At 35.7% G+C, this 19368-nt stretch overlaps 1 protein-coding gene across 1 annotated transcript; it reads right to left on the bottom strand.

Moving 5' to 3' along the window:
* Positions 1-223: 223 nt before the first annotated feature.
* Positions 224-14829, bottom strand: LOC140440854 (probable metabolite transport protein CsbC). The gene is made up of 2 exons (XM_072531214.1): positions 14664-14829; positions 224-2662 (listed from the first exon to the last, which is right to left on the bottom strand). Exons 1-2 carry the CDS (start codon positions 14794-14796, stop codon positions 1329-1331), a joined length of 1467 nt encoding a protein of 488 aa, XP_072387315.1. The 5' UTR covers positions 14797-14829; the 3' UTR covers positions 224-1328.
* Between the last annotated feature and the right edge of the window lie 4539 nt (positions 14830-19368).

Genomic DNA, 19368 nt, shown 5'->3' with positions numbered 1-19368 from the left:
TATGCAAAACCTATCCGACCGATCTTAACAAAATTTAGCACACATTTTAAACATATTAAAAAGTTTTTCTAGGCGGAATATGGAGCTTGTAAGTCAAGTTTAGAGAGTCGAAAACATTTAAAGGATTAACTTCATTTTTTTGTACTTTTTTTCCAATTATTGCTATTTTTTCAACAATAAACATTAAATTTTCAATTTCTAGCTAACGAAATATTGTGTGAAATTGAATAACGAAACTTTTAACTTCTTAAAATTTTTTCTCTAGAATCAATATTTTGGGAATTATAAACGAAAATAAGAGCAAAAAAATGAGAAATTTTCAATTGTTTTCAGATTTTGTTAAATAACAAATTTAGCACAGGGTTTGCGACTGGTGCATATCGTGATTATCGATATTGGACACATCCTGAAGGGATTCCAGCAAAAAAATAGCTTCCTATGTAAAATGTCCATTATGGTCTGAATTTTTACAGATCCCGCCTAGTCTATAAAGCGTAGATGGCAGTTCGTGAAATGGCGCATAATTTCAGTCAAAGTAATAATTATTGTAATATAGCGTTTGCCAGCAATACGTGTAATGAGGCTTTTTACGGAATGACGTGTTACACCGATTGCCTACGACATATATACAGATTAAGCGAAAATAAAACGTTCATGTGTTTCTAGTTTTGTGCTTAATATTTAATATATCTTGTACTATATTTTTTCCAATGTACTATAATAATCTCCCAGCTTGTACTACAATAGCTTTCAATGGAGTTGGCAACAACAACGTATCAAAACAGCAGTCCACTAGAGTATTTGATTTTTATAATATAATTCTTTAAAAACCTTTTGTGAGCTAACTGCCTGGAGATGAGTCGAGCCCAAATACTTGTAGGTATACATTGTATTTTGGTTATAATTTACGACTTCTAACAATCTATCACAATTCATGAACTAATCTTCAAGGAATAACACATTTTTTGTTTTTTTTACTGGAGGTCTAGTTTTTTGTAGTAGTTTTTTATTGTGTTACTAACAAAAAAGTTTGAAATAAATAAGAAAAGCTACAAGGTAAAAAACTTTTCTGGTAATGCAATAACTGCAACCGGAGATATCGTGGCAATACCAAAAATAATATTTTGAGATTCTTCAGGTCAACTAGGGGCTAAGTAATCGGAAAATGAGAGGAACATTTTTTATGCTCAAAAAATAATTTCAGTTTTTAAGAAATCTCGGACAGTTCTTATCATATTAAGCGCTTAGACAGTTTAGATACATATCTGGTTGTAGAAAATTTAACTCAATGAAATAAGTTAAGCGAATATTACATATTGAAATTAATTCTACTTACTTAGAATATCTTGAATTTCTGACAAACTCTTACCTCTTGTTTCAGGTAAATAAAAGAATAACAAAATAAAACCAATGAATGTGGATAAACAGTAGATGCCCAAACATAAGTAAAGTCCAAATGCGCCTTTTAGTAAGGGATATCCAAAATTCACAATAACTGACATCACACATTGTGAAATAGTAATAGTTGCGACCCCTAAAGCTCTTTGATCATTACGAAATAATTCGCCAATCAGAACCATTGGAATAGGTCCCAAACCTAGACCATAAGAAATAATAAAGATGATAATAAAAGCAATAGGTAACCATCGTATGTCCTTAACAAAGGATAGCTCAATTTTCTGAGCATAGAAATAGAAAGTCAGAAACATCAAGGATATTGCACAGCCCAGAGAAGACCATAATAATAACGGACGCCTACCAAAGCGATTAACAATAAAGGTAGCTACAAGTATGACTGAAATTTGAGCTGCTCCAAATGCTATAGTAACTGCATCACTAGATAGTGTTGCACCTGCTTCGTTAAAAATTGGTCCTAAATATGCCAAAATAATTGGAACACCTGAAAGTTGCTGTGTAGCAAATAATGTAAAACCTAAAAATAAACCTTTTCTTAAAGCAGGATTACTAAACAATCCAACAACTGTATTGTTATCATTTGTGTCACAAGCATTAAAAATTTCTATTGAGTCGTACTCTAATTCAGCGCTTATAACAGTACTATATTTCCTCAAATGTTTTAATGCGTCTAAGGCTTCCGCCTTTCTTTTTTTACCAACTAAGTAAGTTGGAGATTCTGTTATGAAAAATGAGAACACGACGTGAAGAAACGCTGGAAGGGCTATTATAATAGTAAAATATTTTACGCTATCTATTAATGCTCCATATATATAACCAAGAAGATTACCAATTGGAGACATAAGGCCAACTACGCAGCCCATCCAGGCCCTATGTTTGTCTTCGGAAATCTCACTGGAATAAATTGAAACATTTATTAAAATTCCTGCTGCAACAAAACCGTTCAAAAAGAAAAACACGTAGTAGATATAAATATTTGTTGCAAAAGCTATGGCAGTCATGGAACCGGCATACACGAGGCCAAGCACCCTCATACTTAGCTTCCTTCCAAATGCGTCTGATAATTTTGCCATTAAAATAAAACCTAAAATAGAGGCAGCTGCAGCTAAAGACATCAATATTGAAGTTTCCAGAGGTGTCATTGGTTCTGATAATGGATTTATACTGGTATCATTGGAATACAATTTGGGAAGTACCGGTGAAGGCCAGACCATAACACTCCCTGTTGTTACAAGAAGTAAGCTTGCTAAAATAAAAACACATGTAAGGATATGTTAAAAACTATACATATTTAAAAATGTTTATATGTTATATATTAAAATATCTCTCCCACAATCTGTTTACAAGAAATATATAGGAACAGACATATCAGGAATTATCAATGTCACTTATTTAGATAATTTGTAAATTAAAGATATATAAGGACATTTGCCCTCTCTCTTTAATGACGCTACATCCTAAACTGAGCCTTGGCATCTTCCAAACTATGCCTTGAACCTTGCCGATTCCACGCCGATCTTTTCTAGGTTCTCACGTCTAGCAAATTTTGCGCGTCCGCTGCCACTTCATCCTCCCACCTTTTCCGTGGCCTTCCTTTGGGTGTTGCGTTCTGCATTTTACCATCTAGGGCTCTTTTTGATAATATTTCAGTCTCCATTCTCAAAACATCATTAGCCCATCAAAGTCTCTGAAGTCTAACGAATTATGAGATCGGTGCCTCTGAACAGTTGGTGAAGTTCATGGTTGTACCTGAATCCCCATATTCCGTTTTCGTTAATAGGTCCAAATATCTTTCTTACGACGGTTTTTTCATAGATTTCAAGCTTTCGTTTTGTATCTTCTGTCATCACCCATGTCTCGCATCCGTAACATATTTTTGTTCTGATAATAGTTTTTTAGACCCTGATTTTTGATCTCCAGTGTGTTTTTGAAGTGGAACACATGAGCGAGTGAAAAATAGACTTTGTTTCCCTTTTCTATTTTACTTTAAATTTCTGGTTCTTTTGTTCCATCCGTGTGGAATGTAACAGAATGTGACACTTCCTACAGTTTCAATATCGTCCTCTAATTCTACTGTGCGTCTGTTTCCCGTATAGCTCTTGCCTGTATTAGTTTTTATGTCTTTTTAATATTTACTTTTAGTCCGATCTCTTTTGCGCCTGTTGTTAATTGTGAATATATTTCTGCCGCCTCTTCTGTTTAACGAGACATGATGCTAATGTCATCGGCATAGACAGCAATCTGTATTGATTTAAAGGACATTTACTCGGTACTCTTAATTTAACAAGTTGATCAAACAAAAGGTCGAGAATAACATTATTATAGGCACCAGAACAATCCACAAATAAGGCAGTTATATAATGGTTTTTAAAATAAGCTAACTGGATATCGGTTGCTAAGTGTAAAATGTAATAATCTATAGTGCCTTTACATCTACAAAACCCAAACTGGCTGTGTGGGCAAAAGTTGTTACTTTCCATCCACCAATTCAATCGATTTTTCATGATTTGTTTAAATGCTTTCAATATACATGACATATGACGTATTGGTCTTAGGATCTTATAATCATTAGCTTTTGGAATAGGTACTACAAGACACTTCTTCTTCTTCCTATGCCGTCACCATTAACGGAGGTTGGCGACCACATTTTTAAAGGCTTCTCTATCTTTTGCAACGTGGAATAATCCGTCTACAGTCATGTTTGTCCAGTCTCGAATATTTCGCAGCCATGACTTCCTCTTTCTACCTATTCCCTTTTTGCCATCGACTCTACCCTGCATGATGACCTGCAGAAGACTATATTTATTATTTCTTAGTATATGTCCAAGGTATGCAGTCTTGCGTACTTTTATCGTTCTCAACAATTTTTTGTCTCGACCCATTCTTCTCAGCACTTCCTCATTGGTGACCCTGGCAGTCCATGGGATTCTCAACATTCTCCGGTATATCCAAAGTTCAAAGGCTTCAATCTTTTTAACTATTTGCGCTTTTAGTGTCCATGTTTCTACCCCGTACAATAGTTGCGACCAGACGTAACATTCAACAAACCTCAGTCTCAGCGCAATATTCAGATTTTTGTCACAGAACAATTGTTTGAATTTTAAGAACGCTGCCCTTGCCATTTCTATTCGTACCCGGATCTCTTGGTCTGGATCTAATTCTGTGTTGATGTAAGCTCCCAAATATTTATATTTTGTCACTCTCTCTATTTGCAAGACACTGCCTTAAGGAAAGTGCTACTCTAGGCAACGTCTCTTAGAAGACTTAATATTAGCAATAAGTTTATTGATACTAATAAGAGATGACAAAAAATGTGATTTAAATTCATCTTTAGTGGAATACATTGGTGAAGTAACATAGCAAGAAGCTATTTTTTTTTTAATTTACCCAATTCTATCACAGAAGAACCCAGAAGACTGACATCATCGAAAGGATAGCCAGAATAAAATGTTGATGGACAGGACACATAGCTAGAATGACGGATGGGCGCTGCACAAAGAGATTATTGTAATGAAGTCCAAGGGAAGACAAGAGAAGCGTCGGTTAACCACCTACACAATCGGCTGACGATTTAAGAAGAAAAAATAAAAAACTCGATGAGAATGGCTTGAAATAAACGGGGTTGACAACACGAGGAAGAGGTATTTTGTTCAGCAGTTGACTTTTGAGGCTAGATAAATTCTATCCCATATTTTAGTGGAATGAGTTTGTCATTAAGACATAATTTGGCCCAAAGGTTTCTACATTTTTGTTTAAAGGTACGTTTACATTTAGCATTTAATTTTTGATAGTAAAGAAAATCTGCCAGTCAAATATTTTGTTTGTATTTTTTGTATGCAATTATTCTTTTATTTTATATATCACAGCACTCCTCATCCCACCATTTAGAGGATTTCAATCATATATTTGAGGATAGTCTTGGAATTTTGCAAGCCTTGTTCGCAGCATTAGTAATCAGTTCCGTTAAAAATATGAACATGCTTTTAGTATCGATGCAGTTTGTTGGTGTGAAAAATTATTTCGTTATTTCAGCTGTAAGGCCCAATTTGCGTTATTCACAGACCATCTATATAATGGGGACGTGATTACGTTTTTTGTGTCCGTCAGGGGTGTATCTTATCTCCACTCCTATTCAATATTTATTCCGAAAAAATATTTAACAAATGTATCTTCTTCTTCTGGTTCCTATCCGTTTCGGATGTTGCAAATCATATTGGCAATCATGACCTTGCTCGCTGCGGCTGAAACAAATGTATGGAAAATGCAAATGAGGGAATAAAAATAAACGGCGAGTTAACGAACAATATAAGATATGCCAACGACACGGTGATCCTTGCCAGTACCAAAGACGAATTACAGCAGGTAATGGAAAGAGTTTATTCAGTTAGTGAGGAATACGGCCTGAGCCTCAACTTCAAGAAGACAAAGTGAATGGTGATATGCAAAAAGCAACAACTTGCTCGACAAATACGGATAAGTAACATACTAATCGACCATGTAGAATCTTATGTGTACCTTGGCACCAACGTAAATGCAAAATGGGAACAGGCCACAGAAATTAAGGCGAGAATAGAACGAGCTAGAGCAGCATTTAAAAATACGAAAAAGCTCCTCATAACCAAGGGTTTGTCTCTTCCCCTAAATCTACGTCTAGTTAAATGCTACATTTTTCCGATCCTACTATATGGTATGGACTCCTGGACGCTGACAGAGAAGCTCACGAGAAAACTAGAAGCATTCGAAATGTGGGTGTGCCGACGCAATCTTCGTATATCCTGGACCGAACATGTCACCAACATAGAGGTACTCCAAAGAATCGGAAAGGAGAAAGAAATCGTGAGCACAATCAAACAAAGAAAGCTTGAATATCTAGGCCAGATATTGATACACGATAAGTACCGACTACTGCAATTGATTGTCCAGGGGAAAGTAGACAGTAAGCGAGGGCCAGGCAGGAGAAGACACTCGTGGCTCCAAAATCTGCAGAAGTGGTACGGGCTCACGTCGGTTAAACTATTCAGAAGCGCTGCAAACAAGACCAGAATTGCCATGTTGATAGCCAACGTTCGCAACGGACAGGGCACTTGAAGAAGAAGATTGCGTTATTGTGAGAAAAGTTATTCAGCGTAATAATGATTGGGTAATGGTCTAATCCATAAGTATCCTGACTGACAAACCAAGCAAGTGTAGGACATACCTTAAATAAAACAATTGTGAGATCTACGGCAGATTTAGCACGGCTAAGAGGAGAAATTCTGGTGACAGATTCATCGTTTATAACAATCAAGTTAAAAAAATAATATAAAGATTCTACGAAAACTCTGCTATCATGTGAGCATGCAGGCGATCCCCACATGTCGTGATGTAGGGAAAAGTCAACTGCTATTGTGCAATCATGTTTTATTTGACTAAATAAATTTATGTAGCCTTGAGATTTCACTTAACCATCTGAGGGTTTATATAGAGATACTATAGTTAGTTTTTTGTTACCAAGAATGACATTAATTCCACAAACTTCAGTTTTTGGATAATAGTTCAATAAAATATTTAACACTAAACAAATACTCACCATATGAAACGAGGCAATAAGACTATTACTATTTTTAAGAAAGGGGATAGAAAAGATCTGAAAAACTCTAGACCCATAACGCTACTGAATGTAATGTACAAACTGTTAACTAAACTACTAAAAAACAGATTAACTAAGTTAGATAATTACCAGTCAAGAGAGCAAGCCGGTTTTAGAAAAGGGTTCAGTACAAGCGACCATCTGCTTACGATAAAAATGTTAATTGAAAAGGCCAACGAATATAAAATCCCAATGTATATGGCATTTGTAGACTTTGAAAAAGCATTCGATAAAGTTGAACATTGAGCAGTAAAGAAGTCTTTACAAAATGGGAGAATAGACTACAGACATACGGACTTAATTTCCATATGATCAAGCAAAAACATCCATCAAAACAGTTGAAAAAACGGAGCCCATTAAGATACGGCGAGGAGTCAGACGGTGTGATACTATATCACCCAAACTATTTAATCAAGCTTTGGAAGACGTTAGAAGGAAATTACCACTGGAAAAACGAGGTATTAACATAAATGGCCAATACTTGAATCACTTGAGATAATATCTGACGACATTGTATTATTAAGAAATAAAAGGGAAGAATTACAAAATATGATGAATGAATTAAATAGCGAATCAACAAAAATAGTTCTACAAATGAATTATAATAAAACGAAAATTATGACCAACCAACCAGAATAATTAATAATTACAATTGCACAAACGACTATAGAACAAGTAAAAGAAAATATATATTTGGGACAACTCGTTAAATTAAATAAAAACAATCAGACCGGAGTAATAAAGAGAAGGATACGGTTGGCTTGGGTATCCTTCGAAAAACTTTCCTATATATTTAAAAATAGAAAATACCCCCAATATTTAAAAACACGAGTCTTCAACCAATGTATACTTCCTGTTCTCACCTACGGTTCTCAAACTTGGACGTTTACAAAAGAAAACATGGAAAAAATAGCAAAGACCCAAAGAGCCATGGAAAAGCAAATGCTGAACATCAGGCTATCAGACAAGAAAAGAAATACTTGAATCCGCAACAAAGCAAAAGTGACCGATGTATTAACGCAGATGGCAAAACTTAAGTGGAAGTTCGCTGGACATACCGTAAGACAGAAAGACGACAGATGGAATAAGATTGATTATACACTGGAGACCATATAGTTACAAACGAAAAAGAGGAAGGCCACAAATGAGATGGTCAGATGACTTGAAGAAACACGCAGGCCCGTAGTGGATACAAACTACCTACAATAAAGTGACGTGGAAGAAGGAAGAGGAGGCCTATGTCCAAAATTGGACAGCAAGGGATGTATAGATAGATATATTCAGTTTTTTTATTAAAATTATGATTAAATTAAATGATTTCGTGTATACGTTTCCGTAAAATAAAAATTTCTACTCCCTCATAACCTTTATCTCTATTATTTAATATTATCAGTATGTTCATACCATGTTTCAAAAATTATTAAAATATCAAACTATTTCTTCATTAAAATTTGGTAAAAAGAATTTTTGTTCGCTTTAAATTATCTAGCGTTCCACTAAATAATCTTGAGATTTTGTCAAAAAGACACCTTTGAGATTTTTTTAGGTACTAAATATATTATTAAGAATGTTTTAATTTTATTTTTAACTTAATATCTTTAAAATATAAAGTACTATTCGATAATGGATTCGAAAATTGCTAAAAAACTTATTGATATAATAAATTTTGATTGATATAATAATTAATAATGAATTGATTGATATAATTATAAAATTAATTGATATAATAAATTTTGTGGAAGTTTTAAAAACAAAGTTTTCAGTGTTTTATTGTATAGTTAGTAGCAGTACTAAATATGACAGTCGTTAGTCTATCTATCTATCTATACAGCCCTTGCTGTCCAATTTTGGATATACGCCTCCTCTTCCTTCTTCCACGTCTCTCCATTGTCATCATCATCATCATCCAGCCTCAAGGTCCACTGCTGAACATAGGCCTCTTCCTCATGTTTCCAACCCCGTCTATCTTGCGCCGCTCTCATCCAGTTTTTATCGAGTCTTCTTAAATCGTCAGTCCATCTTGTAGGTGGTCGACCGACGCTTCTCTTGTCTTCCCTTGGCCTCCATTCCAATAACCTCTTTGCCCATCGCCCATCTGTCATTCTGGCTATGTGTCCTGCCCATCTCCATTTTAGTCTGGCTATCTTCTCGATGATGTCAGTCACTCCGGTTCTTCTCCTGATGTCTTCGTTGGTTATTCTGTCTCGCAGAGTTATTCCTAACATGGACCGCTCCATTCTTCTCTGCGTGACTCTCAGTTTGGTAGCTGCTGCTTTTGTTAAGGTAAGTGTTTCTGCTCCGTACGTCAAGACTGGGAGGACGCACTGATCAAATACCTTTCTCTTTAGGCATGTGGGCAGCTCACTTTTAAAAGTTTCTCTCAGTTTTCAAAATGCTGCCCACCCAAGGCCGATTCTTATCTTCAGTTCATGAGTCTGGTTATCATTGCCAATCATAATTTCATGTCCCAGGTATTTATACCTATCTACGAGTTCTATTTCTTTTCCACCAATACTGATGTTCTGGTTGGGTACCAAATTGGTCATGATTTTTGTTTTTCGAGATATTTATATTTAAACCTACACTTCTGTAGCCACAACGAGTTCCTGTACCATCTCTCTTGCCATACCTAGATCTTCAGCTATTATAAGTATATCATTTCTTCATTGTAGGCAGTTTGTATTCACTTCGGGCATGCGTGTTTCTTCAAGTCATCTGACCATCGCATCTGACAGTCGTTAGTACCTATTTTAAAAAGAAGAATATACATAAGGTCACCAGGACCTCTCCTCATGCAATAACAACGAGTCAGATTGATCTTAATAGCTTTAAGGCATGAAACAGATATAATAAAGAACAGAAGTTATAAATGTGCAAACATAGACTTAGATTGTTGCCTAGTAGTCTCAAAATTAATTGGGAGCTAGATCTCAAAAATGGAATAAGCTAAAGCTAAGAGATGCGATAATTACAGAACGGTACTTGGAAAACATTGAAAAAAAGCTAAGCAATCAAAAAGGAAGATATTGATGCAACAGAAAAAGGTGAAAGAGGAACAGAAAATTGTGCTCGTAAAAATCATTTGTTTGATAATTAATAAAAGGATGCAACACAAAAAATAAAGGCTACCGAACGATGCTTACAAGAACTATAGAGAATTACCAGACAAAGAAAAGAGAAGAAAATAGGATGCACAAAAGACAAAGACAAAACCAGTTAAATAAGGAACTTAAATATATAGAAATCTTCAACAGAGAGAAATACTTCAGAGAATTCTATAAAAGTTCTATAAAGTTAACATCAACAGAAAGGAATTTGATGCCACTACAAGTCAATGCAAACGGTATAATGGTGATCTGTTAACAACAGGAAAAAATGTATTAAAAAAATGGGTGGAATGCTTTAACCAGGCACTTAATATAGAGAAAAAAGAATTATTCCTGGAAGACGAAAGAGATGAGGTAAGCGAAATAGAGAAAAATGCAGATAAACCACCGATGGTTAGAAGACACAGTTCACCTGAAATAAATAGTCTCCCAGCTGAACTATATAAAGAAGGTGGTCACGATACCGTAATGACACTACATCATCTTTAAAAAGAAATATCGAAACAGAAATCCCTCCCAGTGATAATATTGATAATATTGGAATACAAAAAGAGATATCTTTGAATGCTTTAACCACAGAAGAATTTTACTTCTAAACGCAGCGTATAAAATATTTTGCATAGTACTATGCCATCGTATGGCACCATATACAGAACGAATAGTAGGAAACTACCAGGCTGGTTTCAGAGGTGGTGAATCTATAATTCATCAGATTGCAACCATGAGACAAACTAAAAAAAGAAAAACATTAAAATATGGCATAGATACTGATCACATATGTACAGACTACAAAGCAGCATACAACTCTGTAACTAGAAGAGAAATGTTCAAAGCCATGAAAGGGTAAGGAATATCAAATCAATTGATAAATTTAACAAAAATATCTTTTGAAAAAGTTGAATTTAGGGACGAATCCAGGAGGAATTATCTGAACCTTTTAAAACAAATAACAGGCTACGCCAGTGAGACCATCTTTCCTGTGTACTGTTTACTCTAGCTCTGGAAAAAGTAATAAGTATGTCACAAATTACAACCAATAGTTCAATATATAACAAATCTGTGCAAATTTCTGCCTATGCTAATGATATTAATATTATTGAGAGAACGGAAAACGCTGTACGAGAGGCGTATGCGACACTACAAAAATGGGTTTAATAACAAACACCTACAAAACGAAGTATATGGAAATAAGCACGCAACCAAAAATCCTACTTTACATAATATACCAAGAACCACATATCGTAAAACATATTAAGATAGCAAGTCTGAGGTAAATAGGGCATGTAATGCGGATAGGACAAAATGACCGAGCTAGAAAAACGCTCCTTGATAGACCCATTGGTCAGAGAAGAAGAAAAAGGCCCAGAACAAGGTTCCTTGATAACATCGATGAAGTCATGAGAAATATGAGAATACGAGCTTGGCGGAGGAAGATGATGGATAAGAACGACTGTACTGAGATTCTTGAGAAGGCTAGGACTCAGACAGGGTTGTAAGGCCAAAATGATAATAATGAAATTTCGGTATTCGAAAATACCGAAGAACACTACGAACACATCAAAAGGGCGATTCATTTAGCAGCAGAAGAAGCACTGGGGAAATGTAACGAAAATCATAAAGGAATAAAACCATACTGGTGGGATGAAGAAATAGAGAAGGAAATTAAAGATAAACGTCGGAAATACCAAACATTCTTAACAACAAAAACAGAAAACGATAAAACAATTTACAAAGAAGCACAAGCCAAAGTAAGAAAAAATATCACTCAAAAAAAGAACGAATCATGGGAACAGAACTGCCAAAAGATCAACACCTACATAGGAGGTAGAAGAAGCACAGAGAGTTGGAGATTGATTAAAAGTATGAGGAATAATAAGAAAAAAGACGTTATATCACCAATAACAACAGAAAAATGGGAAGAATATTTCAAAAAATTACTAACAGAACAAAGACCAGAATTTGCTAACATGGAAGACAACACGATAGGTATACGTATAAATTCATCACCATTACAAATAAGTAAATCAGAGATGGAAAAAATAACCAAATCCCTGAAAAATGGAAAATCCCCTGGTCCTGGTGACATCCCTGCAGAATTAGTGAAAGCCGGTACAGACAAACTCCAGGAACAGTTAAGAAAACTCTTTCAAGACTGCTTGAATGGAGCCGAATTACCAAAAGAGTGGAAATTGTCTATCATGTGAACTATCCACAAAAAGGGCAGCAAGGATCAGTGTGAAAATTACAGAAGAATTGCGGTAAACAGCACAATAAGTAGGATGTATGGGAAACTTATTAAGAACAAAATAGAAAATGACTATAGAGATTACGAAGCAGAGGAACAAGCTGGTTTTAGAGCTAGGCGATCCACAGTAGACCACCTGTACTCTATTACGCAAGTTATTGAAAAAAAAAAAAAACAGCCGCCAATAAAGAAGTTCACCTGATGAACGTAGACTTACAAAAAGCATATGACAGTGTACCCCTAAGTAAACTATGGTCAACCCTACAGCAAACCAACATTAAGCATGGTCTCATCAAAGCAGTCCAAAGTCTGTATAATGGAACGACTGCAAAAATTAAAACTGGATCAAGGATATCTGAAGGATTTAAGGTCACGAAAGGACTAAAGCAGGGTTGCTGTATTTCGCCTACCCTTTTCAAAATTTATCTGGAACAAGCACTCAAGCTGTGGAAAAGAAAATGTAATGGCATGGGAATTCCTCTCAATGACAAGACTACACTGTACACCTTATGTTTCGCTGATGACCAAATACTGATTGCTCAGGATCATGAAGACTTGAGTTACATGACTCGGAAGCTAATAGAAGAATATAACAAATGGGGTCTCGAAGTCAACATTAAGAAAACTGAAGCCATGTGTATTGAAGGGACAAAACAGTCCATTATATTAGACGATGGGGTAGAAATTAGAAACTGTGATGAATACAAGTACCTGGGTATGAAGATAACTCAAGATGGAACACTCGATGCTGCTATAAAAGACAGAAACATACAGGTTAGAAGAGCCATATCCATGATGAACGGAATTCTGTGGGACCAAACAATATCTAAAGCGAACAAACAACTCATATACAACACCATACTTAAAAGTGTAATCACATATGGCAGCGAAGTTTGGCAAATGAAACAAAGAACAGAGAAACTGTTACTAGCAACAGAAATGGACTTCTGGAGAAGAGCAGGAAAATCAAGAAGAGATCGGATACCAAATGAGAGAATACGTGAAATGATGGGAGTCAAGCAAACAATAGTTGATGACATAAAAACAAAACAGTTAATATGGTACGGCCATGTACAGAGAATGCCAGATGATAGGATCCCAAAACAGATTTTGACGTGGACACCACAAGGGAGAAGGAAAAGAGGAAGGCCGAGAAAAAGCTGGAGAGAGGGAATTGAAAAAGAACTAGAGGAAAGAGAAATCCCTCCAGGCCTATGGCTGAATAGAGATGAATGGCGGTTAGGAGTCGGAAGGCGTCGGAGAATGCTGTAAACCGATAGTAGTAGTAGTAGAGATAGAACAGACTATACTACAGTGGGTAGAGAAAAATTGCAGTGTGACTTCTGCAGGTAAAGGTCTACAACACACGAAATTTTATATTAGTTTTGTACCATGCTTAAGTTAAAATTATTAATCTCCTTGGGAAAATTAGGTAGATTTTGATAAAACCAAATATAGGTCAATAAATATTAAATAAGAAGCCTTTTAAATTACTATAATGAGAAAAAGAAATATACAAGACGTTCCAGAATTTACATAGCTAAGACCTGTACTAGATAGAGGCAAGAGAAACATATAAATTACTTTTAAAGACATTTAAGAAATATGAAATCAGATATATTTGCCAACGAATGCTAATGACGTGTCTATAAAACTCTGATCATATCAGTGCTCATATGCATCTTAAACATGGGCATTGACAAAATTGGACACATAGAAACTAGCAATATTTAAAAGAAAAATCCTTTGAAATATGTACGGTGGTGTATGCAAAAATAGTATTTGAATGAAAAGGATACAATTTGAAATTGTACTAAGCTGTATGAAGATCATAATATCATAAAGCTGAAGCCAGTTAGAGATGGATAGGTCTTGTGGAGCACATTCAAAGAACTCACTGATCCAGCACGACCCATAACTTAACAACAAGTGGTTGTTGAACGGCCAAGTGCTGCCAAAAATATGATATTTAAATCGAAACATGTACAGAAGATTTTGAGAGAGCTCGAAACTGGAGAGCGGAGTTAGAAATAGGAATGAATGGCGAGGATTAATTAAACAGTCCAAAGCCCAATCTGGGCTTTAGTTTCAATGACGAACTATATCTTAAGAACCTTTAAGAACATGAAATTTATTTCTACTATCGACTATATAAAATAAACTGTTCTATAATTTCCCTGAATTTGAAGCAGTAAACTTAACGTAAGTATTTACCGCAATTTTATCCCATACAAAATATAAATTAAAATAAAACCGTAGTATTTACCTGTCATTAAAGATATGTAGAATTTCCATAATGCCTTTTTGCTTTTTTTGTTTTTTACACAATCATCTATATTAAATTCTGTAACTTTCTCCTTTTCGTCAATAGTACCATTTTCCAAATTCTCATTAGTCATTGTTGCAAGTAATTATCAGATGTCGTTATTCGAAGTATTTGACCAAATGAATAAAGCAGTTGTTCATTTCAAAAAAATTAAGAATTAATTTGAGGTTAAGGTTAATTTTGTTTGATAATATTACTAGGATATTTCATAAATCATAGCCGTGGTTGGGTAAACTAAAAGAGCACATTAGCTTATTTCTACATAACCGTTTTATTGTTTTTGAAAGATTTTATTAATTATTAGCGGTAAAGAACGATGATAGAAGTCTTATATATCAAAAAATAAAGATTCTTGGATATCATAGTCCAACTTTTAATCTGATTTACAGAAACGAAAAAAATTCAACTAATTCAGTAAAATCTACGTTTATCTTTTTCTTCTTCTTCCTTTGCCCTATCCGTTCCGGACGTTGGCTATTAACAAGGCTATTTTGACTTTGTTTACGGCACCTCTGAACAGTTCGGTCGATGTTAGTCCGAACCATTGTCGCAGGTTATGCATCCATGAGTGTCGTCTTCTTCCCGGTCCCCTCCTACTGTCGATTCTTCCTTGGACTATTAACTGTAGCAGCCGGTACTTAGTATGCCTCATGACATGTCCGAAGTACTCAAGCTTTCGTTTCTTTACTGTGAAGATTATTTCTTTGCTTTTGCCTATTCTCTGCATTACTTCCACGTTAGTGATGTGGTCTGTCCAGGATATCCGAAGAGTACGGCGATAAAGGATTCTAGTTTCTTCAGGGTGGCTTCCGTTGTGGTCCATGCCTCTGCTCCATAGAACAAGACCGGGAAGACATAACACTTGACCAGTCTTAATTTTAGTTCCATTGAGATTTTGCTTGTGAACCACTTTTTCATATTGTTGAACGCGTTTCGCGCTTTTTCAATTCGTGATCTTATTTCTGTTGACTGCACTTGGTGTTTTAGGTATGGCTACAAAGGTCGATCGAAGCCATTCCTCCGGAATCTCCCCTTTGTCGTAAAAGGTGTTAAAAAGGCCTGTCAGAAAATCGAGGAAGTGGTCATCCGTTTCGCATAGGAGTTTTATGATCTCGCTCTGTATGTTGTCGGGACCTGGTGTTTTATCGTTTTTTAGCTATGAAATGGCTTTTTCCACTTCAGACCTTAGTATTTCGGGTCCAGTCATGTCGTCAGCTTGGATTACTGTCGCTCTGCGTTTATCGTTAAAAAGTCGTTCTACGTAATCTTTCCATGTGTCAATGAGCTTCAAGTCGTCTGATATAAGGTTACCGTCTGCGTCTATTAGTGTCGGGTGGGGATTATTGGTTTTCTTTTTAGTTGTTAATTCTTTGATCTTTTTGTGCATGTTGTGGTAGTCATATCTTCTGTCGCACTCTTCGATTTCATCGCATTTTTCCTTCAGCCAGCGTTCCTTCGCTTCCTTTATCTTTGTTTTTATATTGTGACTTGTTTCTTGATACTTTACTTGATTTTTTGCATTTGTGTTGTCTTCTTTCTTCCATCATATCAAGGATTTCATCCGTCATCCATTCTTTCTTCTTTACGCGCTCCTGTAACAGAAGTGTCTTGTTTGTCATTTCAACAGTTTTTTTTTATTTCTTCCCATTTAGCAACTGCGTCTTGTGCGGGTTCACACAAGTTTCCAATGTTTCTTCTTAAGGATTCCTGTACTTGTTGTTTAATGTTGGGATCCTTTAATTTCCTAATGTTTATCTTGGTTTTGTTAGGCTTCCCTTCTATACGTTTTAGTTTAATTCCCAGTTTACCCACCACTGGGTTGTGATCCGATTGAGCGTCAGTACCGGGATAGGTTTTCACTGATGTCTACGTTTATCACATTCCCTAAAGAGCATTAAGCAAACATGCTCAGATTCTTGTCTAATTATCCTAATAAGCATGTTTAAAAAATATTTTTAAATTTATCGATACGCAGTTTGGATTTTGTGAAGGTTTAGGAACAAGATAAGCCGTATTTAGTATTCAGAATCTGGTTTAATGCTTTAGGAATGCGTCAGTGCCAGCAGATTATAAAAAGGCATTCAGTTATGTTCAACACCTAAAATTTCTAAATATTCTTAAAGAATTTGGCCTAAATAATCGTTCGTGATTAAACTGTTACTTGCAAACTAGTACTGTAACCAGGCTACCTAAATAAAAGGTAGTGACTAATTATCTAAAGAGGCCAGAATTGAAAGAGGTATTTCTCAGCGATGTATACTATCTACTATCTATTCCTACGAACACTCTTGATCAGAATGGATCAAAAATATTGAAAAGTGAGGTGATAAAAGCTATAGATCAAACAAAAAATGGGAAAGTAACTGGATGCGATGAAATACCAGTCGAATTTTTAAAACTTTTTAACGAGAACAACCTGAATGTAGTATTAGAACTGTTTAATAAGATATACGATACTGGTCAAATTCCATCGGACTGGTTGAAATCTACATTTGTGCCCCTTCCCAAGAAATCGAATTCTAAGACGTGTAGTGAATATCGCCTTATAAGTTTAATGAGTCACACCCTTAAAGTATTCTTGCGTATTATCCATTCCAGAATACGAGCAAAATTAGAACACAGCATAAATAAAACACAGTTCGGTTTTAGATGCGGTTTTGGAACTCGAGAGCCGCTCTTTGCAATACAAGTCTTGATTCAAAAATGTCTGGATCAACAGAAATATGTTTACGCCTGTTTTATCGACTATGAGAAAGCATTCGATACTATCAAACATGACAAACTCATAGAACTATTACATCTTACAGGACTTGACACTAAAGACATCCAGATTATAAAAAATCTATATTGGAATCAAACAGCCCACATCAAGAATGGACATATGGTGAGTGAAAACGTAACCATTTCTAGAGGGGTTAGACAGGGCTGTATTCTTTCGCCACTGCTTTTCAACCTGTACACGGAACAAATATTTCTAGAGGCACTGGAAGAGTACAACGAGGGCATCAAGATTAATGGCGTACCAATAAGTAATTTTCGATATGCAGATGATACTGTTATACTGGCCGATAATATCGAAGATTTACAGATGATGCTAAATAGAGTAAATACAATTGGCAACCAATTTGGACTAAAAATCAATAGAAAGAAAACTAAATTTATGGTGATCAGTAAAAAGAACATTCAACATATCGACCTGAATATTGAAGCCGAACGTATTGAAAGAGTACACCGATTTAAATATCTGGGATATACAGTAAACGATAAGTGGGACCCAGATGTAGAGATTAAGATCCGAATTGAAATAGCAAGATCCAAATTCATCAAAATGAGAAAGCTCTTAAGCAACCGCCACCTAAGCGTTAACCTCCGATGGCGCGCCACGAAATGCTACGTACTCTCTATGCTACTTTACGGAGTTGAAGGGTGGACGTTAACAGCAGCAACTATAAAGAAGTTAGCGGCTCTAGAAATGTGGCTGTATCGACGCATACTGAGAATACCTTGGACAGACAGAGTGACCAACACAGAGGTATTAAGACGAATGGGTAAAGAGATGGAATTGTTAACAACTGTTAAAAGGAGGAAAGCGTCATACCTGAGCCATGTGTTCCGTAATGATAAGTACAGTCTGCTACAGCTTATCGTGGAAGGCAAGATTGAAGGTAGAAGAGGTTTGGGTAGAAAGAATAAATCCTTGCTGAGAAATTTGAGAGAATGGTTTCAAATACCAGAAGCCGCGAACATAATACATGCGGCACAAAACAGAGAAACCTATCGTTTGATGGTCTCCAACCTTCGGTAGAAGACGGCACATAAAGAAGAAGTATACTATCTCTGCTGTTATTCAAGATTTACAGTAATAAAATAATAAAGAATGCACTCTATAAAAACGAAGAAGTCTGGACCCTAAATAATATAAAAATATATAACTTACGTCAAAGATAAAGTTGTAATTACAGACATTCTGGAGTGTCAACAAGTGTTGCTTAAACTGAATGTTGATGGTTGCAAAAACAAAAAAAAACAGAAGCAAATGTGAACTGAATTATTAACAAGCAGGAGAGGTCTATTTCTAAAAATACCTTAGTTGCCAGCTATAAATAAATATGGGATGATCTTTAAGAAATTCGTGCCATAATCGAATAGACCACAGCATCATTGTTCAAAATGAAACCAGTATTGTCTAGCCGAGATCTTAGCACCACTTATACAGGTTATACCTTTCAAAGGGAAACTGAAAATTATGTAATAGCGACATCATGCAACAAGGAAAATTCCCAAATTGCAAACGCTCACTTTAAAAACAAACCACTGACATCTAGATGTGAACAGTTTATCTTAATTAATATAGTTAATAATAAAAATTTTTGAATGAAATACAAACCACACACCTTACGGCTAATCCCATAAACGGCCGAAAATGTTTGACATTTTTAGGATTTTTATGTATATAATAATAGTCTCCCGTTTTATACCGCTCGCGGCTTTGGGAGTATAGCAGGGTAGTCTGCTATATCTAGGGCCTACGGTATACAAGGAAGGTAACATGGCCAGTGCTACGCTTCAACCGCCTATTATTACCCCTGGTTTTACCCAAGGTACTCATTTTATTCAGGCTGAGTCGACCTGGGGCCTATAGACA

The sequence above is a fragment of the Diabrotica undecimpunctata genome, chromosome 5 (assembly GCF_040954645.1).
Source record: "Diabrotica undecimpunctata isolate CICGRU chromosome 5, icDiaUnde3, whole genome shotgun sequence".
NCBI lineage: Eukaryota > Metazoa > Arthropoda > Insecta > Coleoptera > Chrysomelidae > Diabrotica > Diabrotica undecimpunctata.
Note: the sequence above shows the minus strand (reverse complement) of the source record. Positions and strands in the feature narration are given on the sequence as shown.